Source organism: Haliotis asinina, chromosome 4, assembly GCF_037392515.1.
Source record: "Haliotis asinina isolate JCU_RB_2024 chromosome 4, JCU_Hal_asi_v2, whole genome shotgun sequence".
NCBI lineage: Eukaryota > Metazoa > Mollusca > Gastropoda > Lepetellida > Haliotidae > Haliotis > Haliotis asinina.
In genome coordinates, this window is record NC_090283.1 from 27,461,744 (window position 1) to 27,480,865 (window position 19,122).

The 19,122-nt window shown below is 41.8% G+C and overlaps 1 protein-coding gene across 5 annotated transcripts in view; it reads right to left on the reverse strand.

Annotated features, from left to right (window-relative positions):
* Positions 1-483: 483 nt before the first annotated feature.
* LOC137281445 (zinc finger CCCH domain-containing protein 13-like) overlaps positions 484-19,122 on the reverse strand; it is a 38,331-nt gene continuing 19,692 nt past the window's right edge. For 4 of the 5 annotated variants that reach the window (XM_067812677.1, XM_067812673.1, XM_067812676.1 and 1 more), the window contains 13 exons: positions 17,625-18,277; positions 17,168-17,248; positions 16,695-16,745; positions 14,938-16,351; positions 13,817-14,096; positions 11,073-11,226; positions 10,258-10,341; positions 9,788-9,879; positions 8,287-8,408; positions 7,510-7,670; positions 3,494-3,706; positions 2,726-2,913; positions 484-2,493 (listed from right to left, as the gene is read on the reverse strand). In XM_067812677.1, the coding sequence (XP_067668778.1) occupies positions 2,341-2,493; positions 2,726-2,913; positions 3,494-3,706; positions 7,510-7,670; positions 8,287-8,408; positions 9,788-9,879; positions 10,258-10,341; positions 11,073-11,226; positions 13,817-14,096; positions 14,938-16,351; positions 16,695-16,745; positions 17,168-17,248; positions 17,625-18,277 (3,646 nt within the window). In that variant the 3' untranslated portion in view covers positions 484-2,340. The remainder of the gene's footprint in view (positions 2,494-2,725; positions 2,914-3,493; positions 3,707-7,509; positions 7,671-8,286; positions 8,409-9,787; positions 9,880-10,257; positions 10,342-11,072; positions 11,227-13,816; positions 14,097-14,937; positions 16,352-16,694; positions 16,746-17,167; positions 17,249-17,624; positions 18,278-19,122) is intronic. The other variant, XM_067812675.1, reaches the window with a different exon arrangement.

Here is a 19,122-nt window from a genome sequence, read left to right on the forward strand (position 1 = left end):
TGTAACGAAATATACTGAGACGAAGTTTACTTAGACTGACTTTTTAACCACTGCGGAACTGTCTACTATGTTCAGGCGCAGTCAGTGAATTACTGGTTGTGGAACAGCTGGACCTAGACTAAACTGTTGACAGGCACCAAGACATGACGAGCTGCTGGCTATATCCTTTTAGAGCATTCACATACCTGTTTGCCAAAAATGTATTCTTTGCACATTATTCTAAAAGAATTCTTAATCAAATACTGTGACAGGAAGTCAATTTCATGATGGAAGGAAATGGTCTGTGGCATTCATACTGTCAAACACTAACACACACTGGATAATTATGGAACCCAGATGGATCTTTCGTCACCTGAACAGGTAGCTTGAATAATTTATCAACAGTGCAGTATGCACAATATGCTTCATGTCAGAAAGTGCATAAAAAATGTTCAAATCATCATCAGTGAAAGATGAAAAAACAAACAAAACTATCATAAAATATTTTCATGTTTTACTAAAATGATACCATGAATGTTTCCAGTCAGACATTCACCACATATGGCTGATATACACAATCACCTGACACACAGCGTGAGCCATGGAACTCACAAATACTGCAAAAATACTACCAAGCTTCTACAGTTCACATCAGTCTAAGTCAAACTTTCAGTGAATGTGACAATTTCAGAAAACAACCAATGTACATAAATACAGTACTAGATGGTGTAGAAATTACGAATGTCCCTCTCACACTGATGATATGTTACAATGATGCTGGACCAGAGATCTCACATTAACTATGTACAGTACTTATGTGTTAACCTACAAACATGAAGAAAGCCATCCATATGAGCAAACCAACCTAACACAAGCACATACAAAATAAAGCTTTCACCTCCAGAAATAGCTGTTATATACTCTTGCTTGGAACTCAAAAATGGAAAATAACTTTTTACATACATTCAACCATTGCTGAAATGGATCTGGGAGATGGACATAACTGCACAAAAAGTGCTAACATGGTTAACACATAAATAAAGATTGTCGTGTGCATAATGTTCAGGGTTTCCATCTTGCTGGAACATCAGACATGGATCACTGACAGAAATGTCCACCCAGCAATTAGCCCATCAAGAGATAAACATACTTCTGCAACACAAACGGATGATAAACTGAAAAAAAACCTATTTGACTGAAACATTCTGATCTCATAATAGGTCATTAAGTGAAATATAGCTGACACATTGATGGATCAAGAACTAAAGTATAGCCGACACAACACAGGGTTTGGGATATGACAAAGGGTCATTTTCAGGATTATTAGCCATTTGGCTTCCTGTGAAAGTTCGCACAGTCTTCAAACAGCTTCTTCTCACCTACTCCACATGCAAAGAGGACTCTTCTACACAGTGCCTGAAGGACTTACTTTCTCTGTACCAAACCCCTAGATCTCTTAGATCATCAACCTCAACTCCAGCTCTCAGTGCCATCTACAAACTCAATATTAGCTCATAATGCCTTCTCAGGTATTGCACCAAAGCTCTGGAATTCTCTGTCTCTCAAATTTGAGCAGCTGATTCTGTTGCATCTTTCAAGGGACTGCCGAAAACCTATCTCTTTACAAAAACTTTGTCCTACTAAGCACTGTTGAGCAGGCCTGTTTTGGACACCAGGCGCTATATAAATCCATTATTCATTATTATTACTATTATTATTTCTTGAATTTAGAATGGTCCACTGCTCTTGTATCAATAGTAAACTTCAAATTTTTAACGGACCATCTTGTATTCTAATGTGTAAAATGTCCCAAGGCCCTGCCTTTCCCAATCCCTGACAACGATGGATCAGCAACTGAAATATGTCTGACACAAAGATGGATCTGCAACAAAAGAGTGGACACAACAACTGGAGAGCAACTAAAATATTGCTGACACATAGGTGGATCAGCAGTTGAAACAAAACTGACACAATGATGAATCAGCAACTAAAACACAGTGGACACATAGATGGATCAGCAAGTGAAATATCTGATCCTTAATAAATCACTACCTCAAACAATGTATGATCCTTAATAAACAATCATCAGACACAATACAACATCATTTGTAGTAATACAATGTACAACCTGTGAGACATGATCATCACGTGATATCTCAGCCTTGTTTACCATGACACCTGTTTCATGCATGCTCTTCCTCAGCTATGTTGACCATGACACCTGTTTCATGCTCTTCCCCTACTATGTTGACCATGACATCTGTTTCATGCTCTTTCTCTGCTTTGTTAACATGACACCTGTTCCATTCTTTTCCTCAACTATGTTGAACATGACACCTGTTCAGGTATTCCCCTCTGCATCTATGTTGAACAAGACACCTCTGTTTTGATCTCTGTCTCAGGCTCCTTTTTGTCTGGGGTGATGTCTCTGCCCTGGCGGAACAGCTGGATGCTCAGCTTGGACAGATCAGTGTCCATCACATGGCTGGGGTACACTGGGCTCTGGTCAAACACCTGCTTCAACAAAACAACACAAACAGATGATTTGAAGGCCATGGAAACATTTCAGTTAAAGGTCCCCAAAATGTTTTTTTTCTGGAATGTTCAGGTTTTAAAGAGATAGCTTCTGTGTACACTTAGAAACATTCCACGACAGTGGTTACACAGTATCTATATTACTACTGTGTGATTAGAATCACAGTCCATGTCAAAAGAAGTAAGAGAATGCTGTGCAATGACTCCCCACCTTATCAACTTTACAAAGTCTCCTCCGAATCTCCAGGTCTTTGCGTGCACACAGTGCTCTGCGATGGGAACCAATGTTCTTCAGGAGACTGGCTCGCTCCCGGAGTTTCCGCAGAGCAGCACAGTGGAACGCTGCTACCGAGTCATGGAGAACAAACTTCTGGGATGGTTTTTCCTTGTCACTGTCAGCTGCAATATCATGTTTTCTTTATTACGTACACGGCCATAATGTAGGTTGGAGAAAGAAGGGTCGTACATTTGCTTGTTGGGTTAATGCTGCACTCAGCAATATTCCAATTGCATGATTGCAGCCAATAAACAATCAAGGCCTGGACAAACAATATCAAGTGACTGATATTATGAGCCTGCAATCAACCAAGTCTGACCATAATACTTGTGACTGGCATGGGTTACTAGGATAATGTTCTGGTACCCCAATGGGATGTTGTTAAAGGGATGTATATTAGCATGGGTTACTAGGATAATGTTCTGGTACCCCAATGGGATGTTGTTAAAGGGATGTATATTAGCATGGGTTACTAGGATAATGTTCTGGTACCCCAATGGGATGTTTTTAAAGGGATGTATATTAGCATGGGTTACTAAGATAATGCTCTGGTACCCCAGTGGGATGTTGTTAAAGGGATGTATATTAGCATGGGTTTTACAATCAACTCTGAAGTGACTCTGGGAGAAGTGGGGGTCATTTTGAGGGTGACAAAGGAACTGGGATCAACCTAACCCCAAAACGGTGTCCAGCCAAAATTACCTCCATCATTTTCTGTCTTCTCGGACTCATCCAGCTGTTTCTGACACACAGTCTTGATCTTCTCAAATAATTCGTCTCCAGCGTATGCCCGTGAGACCCCTATCTGGCTGAATATACTGGCAGGGCTGAACCGTTTGAGAGCTGAACCTTTGGGTTTGGGCTTGGCTTCTTCCTTGAGGCTGGACCAGTCAATGTCCAGGATATTCACGATACCTGCAACAGTACACAAACAGTCATTGGTAGGAAGGATGGAGTGGGTGAACCATTGCTCCTCAGACTCCACTGAATCATACCTCTCATCTGATTGTTATCCACACTGTGGACTTTGCCCCATCATAGCTGTCCGTGATATGTCCAGGGCATAAATTTCGATAAACCTCTACTATACCCTGGATGCATCTAAGGCCTGACAATTTTATTACCTCCCTTTGCTGGCTCTGCATTTTCAGAGTAGCCAATCAGCTCAGATGCGGTAACAACTGAGCTTGCAAGTGTCAACAAAGAGAGTGGTTGCAGCTATGAAGATTTGTTTGCAGTGTGACTTAGATTTTCGGGAAATCATACAGACAAATTGTCAGGTGAGAAACTTAAAAAAAACAACATATACAAGAACTCCTTCTTTGTCTTTGAGAGTACCTCTGCATTATTTGTGTTGCCAAGTCTACCGTATATATCCGCGTATAATGCGAGTTTTTCGTACCTAGAATGAGGGGGTCAGGAAGGGGGGGTTGCATTATACACGGGGTATAAGATCTTACGTTTTTTCGAGCTGTTTCAGAATCAGTTTCCACTGACGATGTCAACTGTCGTTTGATAGCCATCCAGGCACTTCACAAGAAAACTTTAGTCTGAAATAACTGTTAATATCCGAAATAAAGACCATTTGTATCTTGTTTCCTTGTTTTTTACGTATAATCTCTGTAAATAAAGTTGAAATGACCGTCGATCCAGATATACAAGCCCGCTGGCACAGTAAACAGACATGAGAATGACAAATTGTAAAAGAACACTAAAAACTCAAGCTAGGTCAAAGGGGCCGCTCTTTCTAGGGATTCCCAACGAAATTTGTTCTTCACAGACGAGTCAAGGTCTTAAAGACGATCGTCATTTTCACCTCGCTTGACAATGGTAGCCATTTTCCCGCGAAATCCGGTTTACCACGGACGCAAAGGTACGGCAATTCACTCTTTATACACTACCACTAGAATAGGTTACTGATTGTGCCATATACTAAGAACTGGGGTGCAGAAACTTGACACATCGCACAGGTTTCCATGGTTTGCTTTCCGTGTTAAAACTCCACACACAGTTAGCAAACACTTACGTGTTTCACGAGCGGGATCATCTCATATGTTTTTTTACTATTTAGTATATTACTTCCATATTTTTATATATTTAACTTAAATTATCACTGCAATCACTTTCCTTCAGAAAAGTATGTGGTTACATGTCTATACTGAAATACACGTCAAAATAGACAAACATGAAACCAGTAACAAATATACATTTCGTTTGCTGGAGATGGTCCCTACAGCACACGTGACCTAGTGACTTGTTTTGGAGTTAGACACTCCACAAAGCTTCGTATAAAAACAACAACGCATGACAAAACACTTTTCTATTGGTGCCGGTGATGTGTTTCATCCTTGGTCGCATTATACACAGGGTATATGACTTATCCTCGATATTGAAGGAGTGTAGAGGGGTGTTGCATTATACTTGGGTATACACGGTAATAAGTTAGTAAATTTAAAAAGCGAAAGTGAGTTGTGATTGGTACACTCAACATCCCAGTGTAGACATCCAGCTGGATAAAAAGCCAGACAAGGGAGGTAGAGTGAGTGAGTGAGTGAGTTTAGTTTTACGCTGCACTCAGCAATATTCCAGCCATATGGCAGCAGTCTGTAAATAATCGAGTCTGGACCACACAATCCAGTGACCAACAACATGAGTATTGATCTGCGCAATTGGGAACCGATGACATGTGTCAACCAAGTCAGCGAGCCTGACCACCTGATCCTGTTAGTCACCTCTTACGACAAGCTTAGTTGCCTTTTATGGCAAGCATGGGTTGCTGAAGGCCTATTCTACCCCGGGACCTTCATGGGTCCCCAGGGGGGTAGATGCATCCAAGGTATAGAGGAGACTTATCGGAACGTATACCCTGAAGATATCAGGGATGCATCATAGCTTTCCTTAATCATGTTAATGGATTTGCATTGCACAATGCTATATATAGCCATCCAGTAAAGTGCCTCTTCTGAGACAGACAAATTTTGCACAAAACCTGGAGACCTGTAAGATGGAGTAGAAGATTTCACTTCTGAAATGAGGCTAGGTTTGGAGAAACCTATAAGACAGGTGACACGACTCAGTGGATAATCACAGACGTCTAGTAACTGAGTCTGGACAAGAGAAATGATCATCAGAAGCCACAACTGGACTGACTAGGGCAGGCTGCTGAGTATGTAGATTATAGAGATCTACAATCATTTACTAAATATCAGTAGCATTGACAAAGTCATGTGGTCACATACTTATGCATGAATTAGCAAATAAACACACAGCTTTGTGTATGGAGAGTGCTGATTAATACTATATTTCATCCCAAGTTTGTACTAGATATCGTTGAATACACAATTTCCATGTTAATCGTCACTGATAATTCTTCACATCAACAATATTTCTGAACACTGACTATTTAAGAATCTCTAAGATCAACAATAGCTATTTGCAGGTCAGCAAGTTGCCCAACACTAGCAAATGTATTCATATCTTTCAGTTAAGTTACTAAATATTGGAGACCAGTTTTTTCTTTTGATATCCTCATCAATGAGTAGGGTTTCAGCTACAAAGACTTGAAGACAGCGTTGCCTGCTGCTTGACCTCATCTCATATCATCTGGAATGCTTTCAACTTTATTCTTACCCTGATTCAAGTCACATGAAACACAGTCATATCAAGTGTGCACATTATGACCTTGTTCTGTCAAGCCTGTGTAAAGTCCCAGCATCACAAAGGTAAACCATCTCAGTGAAACCATAACAGTTCATGTACAGTACACATTAATGTTGTTGGTATTTCATTTACATCAGCATGTCAAACCTCACAAAACAAATTGTAGATTCACATGAAACACAGTCATATCAAGTGTGCACATTATGACCTTGTTCTGTCAAGCCTGTGTAAAGTCCCAGCATCACAAAGGTAAACCATATCAGTGAAACCATAACAGTTCATGTACAGTACAGATTAATGTTGTTGGTATTTCATTTACATCAGCATGTCAAACCTCACAAAACACATTGTAGATTCCTTATGGAGCTTGATTGTTTACAACAGAACCCAACACTTAATCTGGACCGACCACAGCCCCCATCAGTTAAACCAGGAGTCGGAAGAATGAAGATTTTTATGGATATCAACTTCTTTATGAGAGAACACAACGTTTCGGAGTTAATGCTTACTCCTTCATCAGGAAGGACTCCGAAACGTTGTGTTCTCTCATAAAGAAGTTGATATCCATAAAAATCTTCATTCTTATGTATTTTCACTTCTAAATGACATTCAAAGACAGGAGTCGGAAGTAGCTAAAACAAGAAGTCTGTCAGATATACCAGCTTGGTTATACCTCTCGACTGCCCCCTGCCCCTTTCAGTTAAAACAGGATTTATCTGTCCCTGATCCTGTGCCCTCTTATCACACATTGTGAGAAACAGATACTTGGGACTCCTATTTTTTACACCTCTCTTGTGAAGATCCAACTAAGGACAAGAAGTCTGACAGATAACCTACTTGGTTGTACCTCTGGACTGCCCCCTGCCCCTTTCAGACCCAACTAAGGACAAGAAGTCTGACAGATAACCTACTTGGTTGTACCTCTGGACTGCAACCTGCCCCTTTCAGACCCAACTAAGGACAAGAAGTCTGACAGATAACCTACTTGGGGTACCTCTGGACTGCAACCTGCCCCTTTCAGACCCAACTAAGGACAAGAAGTCTGACAGATAACCTACTTGGTTGTACTTCGCCATCATCCTCCATGAAGCCATCTTCATCAGAGGAGATCTGCTCATACTCTGGCAGAGCCTCCATGTCCTCATCAAACTGCCCATCCTTGTCCTGCCCACTGTCCTCTCCCTCGCAGGTCACCATGCTGCTGGACTCCCCATGTGCTCTGCAGGGAATACATCTTGTATCAGCTTGACTCCCATCAACAGAGAACACTTTAACCATTAGGCCACCCCACAGCCCCTTATCTTTTAAGGGACAAGACAAAACTCCCATGGATGTCAGTTTTGAATGATGAAGTGCAGTCTTAATGCAGGGTGGCTAAGTAAAAAGCACACAGACGTCTTACTTTCTACATTTTGACATATAAGAAGAATATATGGAAGTCAACTTCTTCTTTATTGTATAACACAATGTTTCTGAGAAGTGGCAATGCACATTCTCATCTTATATATTCACCAACTTCTAAATGCCTGTCAAGAATTACATTCTGACAGCTACTTTAATTATAAAGCATTTTGAAAAACTACCTTGTACATCGATAATATATGTTCCCTGCCTTACCAGACTGGGTGGTGGAGGTTAGTCTTGTGATTAAAGCACCTGCCTGTTAAGACAAGCCCTGAGTTCTATTCCCCATATGGCTAAAATGTGTGAAGACCATTTCTGGTGATGCCGATTGTTGTGTCTGTGTGAAATTGCTCAATTTTAACTGAAAGCTGAGTAAAACCACTCACTCACTTATCAGACTGAAACCATGACAATTCAAACTCAGTTCAAACCTTTCTTTGATGGCTTCAAGCATGTGATCTTGGCCAGCATGTGTCTTCCGGTCATGGGCACTTCCTCGACTACCAAGACTGCTACGACTTGGACTTCTCTGTCGCCGCTCCTCTCTCTCAATCTGGAGACAAGACGTGAGCATTCACCAACTTTAAACAAAGGCAGTTAAGAAAACATCCTTGATATCTCCAGGGTATACATTCCAATGAATCTCCACTATACCCTGGATGCATCGATGGTTCGGCCCGAAAAGATTATTACCTCCCTTTGCAGGCTCCACATTCTCACAGCAGCCAGTCAGCTAAGCCACCGTTACAAATGAACTTGCAAGTCTAAAAAAAGATAGCGATCGCAGCTGCGAAGGTTTGTTTGCAGTGTGATTTATATTTGGGGGAAATCATACAAAAACATTAATAGGTCTGAAAATATAAAAAAAATATATGCAAGAGCTCCTTCTTCTTTCAGAGTATGGTAATTTAAAAAGCGAAAGTGAGTTGTGATTGGTTTGCTCAACTTCCCAGCAAATACACCTAACTGGATACAAAGCCAGCCAAGGGAGGTAATAAATTTATCCAGCTTAGCTGTAGATGCATCCAGGGTATAGTGATGACTTATCAGAACGTATAACCTTGAGATAGCAAGGGTATAATCAAAAATGAACCTATCTAAAATTTGAAAATTAATTGATACCAAATATTTCAAACAGGTTTCAAATTGGGATAACAACATTTGATACGAACAGGTTATAGGCATAAGACAGTACTAGCTATGGTTTGAACAACTCTTTCCTGGTGAGGTACAATTACAGTATCTGGGATTCAACTCCACACGTTCAGTGAAGGCATCTGTCAGCACGCTAAGGTAGAGATCTAACTCACTCAGTCGCTACACACCCTAAACTTTGCACATCACTAGGAATGTGTAATCCCAAAGATAACTTATGTTAAAAATATTAGATTCATAAGGAATGGAAAACAACATAAACTGTTCACAGTTCACAGAAAACACCTGTGAAGATTAGTCTTCCCAGGTGGAGGTCAAGGTCATATATGAAGGATTTCAAAGAGGCTGATTTGCCAAAACATAAATGGTGGACAATACTGTTTCTTTTGGCATCCAAATTCAAATGAAACCAACACAACTGGATCAAGTCGTTCGTCAGTAACTTCACATGGGGCAGTTCAATGATTTGATGTTTAGCAACTCATCAATGATTTGATGTGATGCAGCTCATCAATGATTTTAAAAGTGAATTTAACTGACAAAAGACCACTATTAGAGGGCGTGTCACTTGTGAAATGACTGAGGAAAATACATCCCAGGACAGTAAATGTGTGTTCTGACTAAATCTGGAAATCTTACGTGTTCTGCCTTATCAACACAAAACATACTCAACATTTACATCATGCCACATTCCAGTGTGAGTTGTCACACAGAAGAAACTCATGCAGCCCTAACTGATTGGCCAGTAGCCACAAGCCATGTCTACATCAGCCATACCTCTACCTCGGCCTGGTTCAGGATGTTGTCTGCCATGTCGTCCTCTGACCAGTCGCTGAACTGCACAGACCGGATACTTGCGTGATCTGAAGCTGTAGTAGGAGGGAGACTGTACACATTACCATCAATGTTTCTACTGAGCATATGTTGTCCATCTTTAACATAGGACTGAACTTGAAATATGTATTACAGTTTGTTATACTATTTGTTATACAAAAATGTTTTCGACATTTTCTCTAATGGAATATTGATAACACTGGCTATTGGAGTAACAAACAATTAGGGAGGGTCTAATCAAGGACAGTAAGCCAAGCTCTGTCATAGTTTCTTGATGAGAAAATAACTACACATTCTATTGTTACTTATTTTCTTTGGTTCAGATAATAGATATAGCACTGTAACAACTGATAAGATAACTGTGTCAGCTTATAATTTTGTATCGTCCTGTAAGTTGTGCCAGTATATCTAACCTCTGTCATCATCTGCCAGTGAAGACTTCCCTCCAAGGGAGACAATTGCTGATATGTTGTCTTCATCATACAAGTTGTCATCAGCTGTTGAACACAAGATACATATATGTTCAATATAGCTTGAAGTTTGAACACAATACCTCAGACGTTAAAATAAAGCTATGGGATGAAGCATAGGGTGAGATACATAGGGTGAGATACATATATGTTCAATATAGCTTGAAGTTTGAACACAATACCTCAGACGTTCAAATAAAGCTATGGGATGAAGCATAGGGTGAGATACATAGGGTGAGATACATATATGTTCAATATAGCTTGAAGTTTGAACACAATACCTCAGATGTTAAAATAAAGCTATGGGATGAAGCATAGTGTGAGACATCCAGTGTTAATATTAAATGGTTCTTTGACAATCGTCAGGAACTGTGGTCCTTTCATTCAAATGGGCATGTTGGTAGAAGATAATAGTTGACAAAAATGGATGTTGTTTCTCTAGCAGCTAGAGCATAGTCCAGTTTGGCAAGGCCATTAATCGTAGTTAGTTTGGTCCTCGCTAATAATAAGAGAATGTGTTACAATGGACCATTTTTTTTCACCATAAGTTGGCAAGTGAGGGTGATCATTACCTTGGAAATCCTCTGAATATTCAAGTTTGACATGGTTATTAACCGAAACTCAGTTGTTCATCTCTTACAACAAGCATGTGTTACAGTAACTGTACGCAGTACAGTTAGCACAAACTGATAAGGCTTTAAAACTGTACGAGCAAATGCCAGGTAAGAAAAAAAAGAAGGGTCTGAGTTTGAACTTACCTTTCCGAGGTGCCGCTGAAGGCAGTTCTGACTTCTCTTCAGAATCTGGAGGTGCTGCTCCTTCTTTTGATCTGGAACTGGATCCTGACAGTGACCTCCTTCTTGCCTTGCCTTTCTCTGCTTTGTCTTCACTCTTCTCCTTGCTAGGTTTGGGCTGGAACAGAACAATATGATGAACAGTGAGGCTGGTTTAATGCCTCTTCCACAGTGTCTAGTCATTACCACAACATGGTCGCTTGATGTTGATGTAATTTTATTAGCTTAGGTAAGGGCGTTAACAAGGGATCTGGCTGAATCAGTGGATCCTGTCATGGGGAAGGGGAACAACTCTACATGTAAGTGGTTCTTCTAAAGTAATGTCTCTGTATTTGTACAGTGTCAATGGAGTGACATCTAAAATTTCCATCCTAAGCTACTGGTTACAGGCAGTATGTCGAAACAAGACTTTATTATTTCTTTTTACTTTACTGTTACAAGCATATGTACAATTTCAAACAAAAAATAAAACCTCAGAAATGAAATTTTGTAATATAATTTTTCATTTAATATTGATGCTTTATACATACCCTGACTCATGCTTATGAATATCTCCTTCGTCTATGCAAAGATAGAGGAACACTTGAAACCACTTCAAGTTCCGTTCTAACTGAAACTGATGTACAATACACTCAAAGCCTCCCTTCAATATTGTCACATGACCAGCCATGCTTGCCAGAGAATTCAGCGTGCCTGAGAGGGACGATTGGGAGGGCTTAACCTCATGAATCAGGGTAAGTATAAAATATCAATTTTAATAAATAAATAACATATCTTTCCTTACCCTGACTCATGCTTTTATATTATGCCTACAGAATCTGACAGAAACGGTGGTGTGTCAGGTCACACTGGATTCTGATGACTGCCATATAAGGATGTCCAGTTCTTCACAACTATTATGGTGATAGTTCAGTCCTGTTCTTCCAATATTAATCTGTGAGATGGGGAGACTGAACTTGTCTTCTTTGAAGCATTTGTTGACAGGTACATGGATGATATATATATGTATATGCTGCATCCTGCTAGTGTCTAATGCAACTGTTTTGTCAAGATTTCCTAATCAAGACCAGTTGTGACCCTTCTTCATGTACAAGTATCTAGATCCAGGACTGGAGATACAAATATTAGTATCTGCTTGTTGAACGTTGTAGCAAATAGGGCTATTTGCAGGGATCCGAAAGTCACTGATGAGAAACACCTCTCAATGTAGCATCCATTCTGTTGGAGATGGTTGTAGAGGGCATGGCAGCGTGTTGGCCATGATGTTGCATGCACCTGTGATGTGACAAGCCTTTATGTGGAGGTTCAAGTCGTCAATGATGTTGAAGAGTTGAAACATTAGCTGTAACAGTGTGTAAGGTTGTGTTGATCCTTGCTTGTTTATGTAGAACTTACTGTGGAGTCGTCTGCATGAACCATTAGTAGTTTGTTGCTTAATGCTGTCGACCAATGCCAAACAGCGTTGATTGCAGCTCTAATCTCCAGGTGGTTGATATGCTGAATGCATTTGCTGCTCATCCAGATTCCTGACACCACCTCAATGTTTACGTGAGCAGAGATGATATGGCGTCGGCTAGTTTGTCTCCCTGACATACACAAAGAGTGCTGGGCCTCTTTTGAGTGGTGGTGTTGCCTGCAGTGGGATCTTGCAGTGATCTAATAGGATGCATATGATGTAATCGTGCTGAGGTCGATGGACGTGAGCCAGTCGACTTTTTCTACAGATAACGTCACTGATCTCAGTGTCTCCATGTAGTTTAAGTAATAGCGGTTCTAAATCACTTCAAATATAAGCCTTATACTTATCAATAACACAGATCTAGACCCCCTTCAAAAAACTCCAAAACAAAAAGACAACCCGTCTCTCTTAGTCTAGTGAATAGGCCAGCCCACAGTGCAGTCGGCTGTCTGCTGTGGGCTTGTGTGAAGGGAGACAGGTTGTGTCTTTTCGTTTTGGTGTTTTTTGAAAGGGGGTCTAGTTCTATGTTGTTGATAAGTATAAGGCTTATATTTGAATTGATTTAGAACCGCTATTACTTATACTACTCTCCATCTTGAATGACAGTACATGCAACATACTGTTCAGACCTTTGAGATACAGAATAGGTCTGAAGTCTCCATCCTATTTGGTCACCAGGAAATAAGTGGAGTAAAAACACTCCTGTTCCTGGAACCACCTTGATGGCCACCTTGACCTGTAATGACTGGACCTCGGTGTGGAGGACCTCCGCTTTCACCAGAACAGCCGGCACCGGAATCCAACAGATCCTGGAAAAGGGAGGTGGGTCTCGCTCCCACTGTCGTAAGTGGCCATCCCTGAGTGTGGATAGGACCCAAGGATTGGAAGTGACTTTTTCCCATTCAGAAAGGAAAAGCTAAAGTCGACCACTCACAGGGATATGTGCAAAAAGACAATGAATCCCAGACAGTGGCAGTACACCAATTGCTTGTTCTAGGGTCAACGAGGGCTCTAGAGGTATTACTGCTGGGAAGCCGTGGCTGGTGATGGAGGAGAGACTGGTAAGCATGCTACACAAAAGGGAGGCTCCCTATGGGTGAGTGTATTGTACATCTGCTTCAATTAGAATGGAACTTCAAGGGATTTCAAGTGTTCCACTATCTTCGCATAGAGGAAGGAGACAAGCATAATAAGCATGAGTCAGGATAAGGAAAAATAATACATAAAGCCAGTAATGTTAACAACTCACACTGACGCTACGACTTTTTCCAGACTTGCATGGAGCATCAATTGATGGGCCATCCTTTTTCCGTGACTTTTTATCTCTGTCGACACTTCCCTTCCTGACGGACTTGTCGTCCCTGTCTGATCCGCTGTCACCACGGCGACGGGAACGCTGCTGCTCTCGGTCTGGATGACGTCTGCTGTTGTGACTGCCCCGACTACGAGATGAACTCGCTGGAGAGATGTCACGAAGACGCTTGGGGATTGGAGACAGTGGCAACCCCTCCTTGTCATGGCCCCGTTTCCTTAAAGAACACCAGTTACACATACAATCACATCCACACTAACATAAAGGAGGATATTCTAGGATGATGAGTGACAGTAGTGGATGATAAAGAAAATGTCTTCATGCTGATCGTTTCAGATGCTCAATGTCAGTAGGAACGACTAGAATTTTTCAAAACATAATGGTTTACAGTATTACACACAGAGTGAGTGAGGGAACTTAGCTTTACGTCGCTATTAGCAATATTCCAGCAACATCACGGCAGGGGGCACCAGAAATGGGTTTCACACATTGTACCCATGTGGAGAATCAAACACAGGTCTTCGGTTTGATAGGATAATGCTCCAACCACTAGACTACCCCAGCGCTCCAAACACACAAAGACTGTAGCTTCCTTTGGTAGTTAGTTTGGCTAAACACCACTTCGAAAAGTGTTACAGTAATCTCATGGCAGTATAGTGTGCTTGCAACAAGGGGTTTACACTTGTATCAGATTTTTGTAAACACAATGGTTTACAGAATACACAAAATCCACAGCTTCAAGTGATAGAATGTATTTACTATGAATCACAATATAACTTTAAAAATACATATGGTCCTGCAGGATGATGGCAATGACATGTCCTCTCTGTACCCAAGAAGAAAGAAAGGCTACATCACATGGCAAGCATTAATACCAAAGACAGCATTTGATATGGGAATGGTAATGCATGAGATATAATCAGGAGACTCCATATGACTCATCTGTGTCCCACATTGAAAGAACCAATCAAACACAAATAATTAAAACTGAAATCAACACGCCATGACTCAAATCAGCATCTCCCATTTCTTCGTCTCTAATCTCCCTGCATGCCTACCTGGAGTCTCTGCTGCGGGTCTCCTCCACCTTCAAGTCTTCCCCGCTCTCTGCCTCACTGTCCTGTTCTTCGGCTTCTCGTGGAGGCCACTTCCCTTTTTCCTCCTTCTTCCCATCTCTCTTGGGAGACCGATCTTCCCTGTCCCGTCTCGGGGACCGATCTTCCCTCCTCCTCCGTTCTCCCTTCTCCTTTGACCGATCTTCTTTCCAACGGTCATCTTTGGAACTTTTTTCATCTTTTGACATTCTAGAGTCTTTTGAACTTTTATCACTATTTCGATCGTCTTTGGACATTTTATCCTTTGCACGTTCTGATTTGGAGCTTGAGCTCCTTGGTCTCTCATCTTTGGGACTTCCATCCCGAGATGCTTTCTCCTGATCTTCCTTTTCCTCTCTGGTTCTGTGATCTGGAGTTCTATCATCCTCAGGACTTGGATCTCCACGAGATCCACGGAACTCTCTATCATCTCTATGTCTTTCATCTCTTCCTACTCTCTCCTCCCTGAAGTCTCTCTCGAATTTTCCTCCTCTGCTGTCTTCCCTGAATCCTCTATCATCTCGGAATCTGTCCTCCTCATCTCTAAACCCTCTCTCATCTCTAGCTCCTCTCTCACCTTTTCTATCCTCCCTGAATCCTCTTTCACGTCTCCGTTCATCCATGAATCCACGGTCCTCCCCTCTGTCTAAAGATCCACGGTCCTCTTTCATTCTATCTAGTGGACCTCGTTCCTCCCTCCCTCGGTCCAGCCCCATCCTGTCTTCCCGTCCCCTGTCATCCCGTCCACGGTTCCCCCTCCCTCTCTCATCTACAGACCCATCTCTCGCTCTGTCCATGGGGCCTCTATCTCTTTCTATCATTCCCCTGTCATCTCTTCCTCTGTCCATCCCACCCCGCACATCCCTGTCTCTCTCAACAGTGTCTCGCATCCTGTCATCCCGTCCTCTCTCCATAGGCATTCTCTCATCTCTCATTCTGTCTTCGTCCTCACGGCCAAACATTCTGTCATCATGGGGGAACCTATCGTCCCGGTAACGTTTATCATAGGGTGAAGGACTATGTCTCTCACGACGCCTATCATCCATTCTGGTATCTCTCATTCGTTCATCTCTCATTCCCATCCTGTCCTCCCTTACATCAGGCCTGTCCCTCCAGTTATCACGCATGTTTCGATCAATTGATCGTCCCTCATTTCCACGACTCAATGGTCTTCCGTCTCGACCAATAGGTCTGTCGTCGTCTCTACGGAAACCTCTCTCATCAAATCTGTGGTCATCTCGCCTCATATCAAACCTCTCATCATGCTGCATATCATGTCTTTCCCCCCAGTCACGACCCTGCCCAAACACCTCCCCACGGCGACGATCCTCCCATTCTGACCGCCGACTCTGTCGATCAGCAAACTCTGGAGGGTAACCTGGTGACAGAAGATGAGTGGGTGAGTGAGGCAATTCCATGTTCATGCCCTTGACCATTGAACTGTCTAGACTGGACTCTATTATTTACAGACTGGTGCCATATAGCTGAAATATTGCTAAGTGCGACTTGAGACAACCAACAAACCAAATCTGAAGGTAAAGCAAGATTACTTTTGCCATGGAGATAACATCTCTAGAAAATATAACATACAATAAGAAATGGAAACCTTCTCGCTCACTAGAACTGTCTGAATGCATAGAACTGCAAAGTGTGTTCAAAAGAGTTCAAACAACCGTAGTCAAACATGATTAGTATTGTAAGGAGCTGAAAAATGAAATCACCTCTCATCTGTTCCTGTCTGTCCTGTACATAGCCTCTCTCTCGCATTCCTGCTGAAACACGATAAGTCAAAATCTAGATTTTGATGAAGCACCGATGATAGTGAGTGAGTATGACTTTAGCTGCTTTTAGCAATACTGATTTAAGGTGAATGTGAAATGGGGATCAGCACTATGTTTATGATTGAGGAACTTAGATAATGAGAGTCCACGTCAGTGTTGCTATGGATACACGAAGCTGACTCTGCGAGGGAACAAAAAGTACCACCTTGACCTTCAACACAGAGGGGCATGAAATCCTGACCAAATGCCCTCCAAACTAACAATCTAGCGACTAGATCCTAAATAGTCTATCTACATCCTTCATCTACCTAACTTCTAGAATGCCAGTCAAAGACCACTATCCACTACATAACATGGACTGACTTCTTGACTTCAAGTGTATGAGTGAGTTCACTGTCAGTACATGACATTACCTTCATATGCACCACGCCCTCTGCCAGTGCCACGCCCCATGCCATGCATACCCTGGTGGCGATCACCAAAATATTCCCTTCCTGGATATGATGAGAAAAAAAATGTGATTACCATAACAACACATGCTAAAGGTGAGTAAGAGAGTAAGGGTGTGTCACACATATCTTAATATTCCAACAATTTTACAGCACAGGCCACTAAACATGGGCCTCAAACACTGTACTTCAAGGAACCTATGTCCCTGCATTAAAAGCTCACGTTTTCACTTTTAGGCTCCTGCCTGTCATTAGTGTCAATAAACATATGAAAACAAATGACTGGAAAACTGAGACCCAAGTTTTTATATTACATGCTGTAGTTATAAAATGTATTTATTGCTGACTATGACACAATATGCAAAAGAACATTCCAGTCTTGATGCCATTGCTAACTAGTTTTTGATCTATGGTAACAAACCTTGATGCATTCTGCTTTGATCTGCCGCCAGTCTGTCTCTTCCCTCATACCTCTCTCGTCTGTTATCTCTACCTCGCTCAAAGCTTTGATCATGTCTGTGTCGTTCCCTTGGATCATATGGGTCTCTTTCATCCGGGAATCTGGATCGTTCCTGGTATCGATCCGGGAACTCCTGAAAGCCTTCTTCAAACCTCTCTCTTGGATCTCGGCGATGTTCCTCCCCATGTTCGTATCTTTCCCGATAACTTTCTCTGGATTGACCTCTAGGGTCAAGGTCATCCCGTCTCTCACGTGATTCTTTACCCATTCTTCGCTCATCAGGTGTTCGTCTGTCTCTGGATCGGTTCACATCAAAGTCATCATCCCTGCCTCTCCTTGACCTTGACCTTTGAGGTTCATCAGGCGAGTGGTTTCTTCGACTGGGTGGTGTAGGTGTGGGTGATCTGTCTTCGGATCGGAATGAGTCTGGTGACGCGCGTCTGCCACGGTCATCACTATGCTTTGGTCTGTCAATATCTGCATTGTATTGCTCCTTGCGAGAAAACTTTCTCTCCTGACTTTGACCTCCTTTACGTTTCTCCACAATGTCACTCCTGCTTGGAGGAATACGCTCACGCTGCGGTGGAGTCTCAGACCTCTTTCTTTTGTTCTTTCTGAAATTACACATCAGTAAAAGTCTACTTGTTTAGCATCCAAGTATTGAAAACTGTTGGAAGCCATCCGCCATCACAAATCTTTGATCAATAGAGACCAAGGGTACTGTACACCTTCAGCCTACGAAGAACTACTCAAACTATAGAAAATCAAAGCATTGTGTCTGTTTGTCGTAACTACTTTATCTCACTCGTCATTGACTTCATCACTTGTGCTACTTGTTATCTTAGTTCCCTACTGGCCTCTTCCAATTATGCAGTACTTGTTTATTATATTACTTGCTGTTGTGAATGTTAATCCTTTGTCACAACATACCATATATATATGCTTCTAACTATTTGGTCCTAGTCACTTTTAGCTTGATAACAATGTAAGAATCTGCATCAATAAGTTGCTTAACATAGTAATAAAGAAGTTGCGATCCTATCAACAGCTAGAGCAGCGTCTTTTGCTATCAACCACTGATAGACAAGGCCAAGACTCTTTCTGACAGATATAAGACCGCTGTGGCCTATAAAAATATTCTCTCAGTTATCTTCCATCAGCCTTATCCCTGTAGACCTGTGAAGGTCACGGGGTAGAATAGGCCTTCAGCAACCCATGCTTGCCATTAAAGGCGACTATGGTTGTCGTAAGAGGCAACTAATGGGAGTGGGTGGTTGGACACATGTCATTGGTTCCCAATTGCACAGATTGATGCTCATGTTGTTGGTCACTTGATTATTTACAGACCACCGCCATATAGCTGGAATATTGCTGAGTGCAGCGTAAAACTAAACTCACTCACTCACTTATCCCAGTAGAAGACTACACAAATGAAACCCTCCTAGACCCAAGCACACAA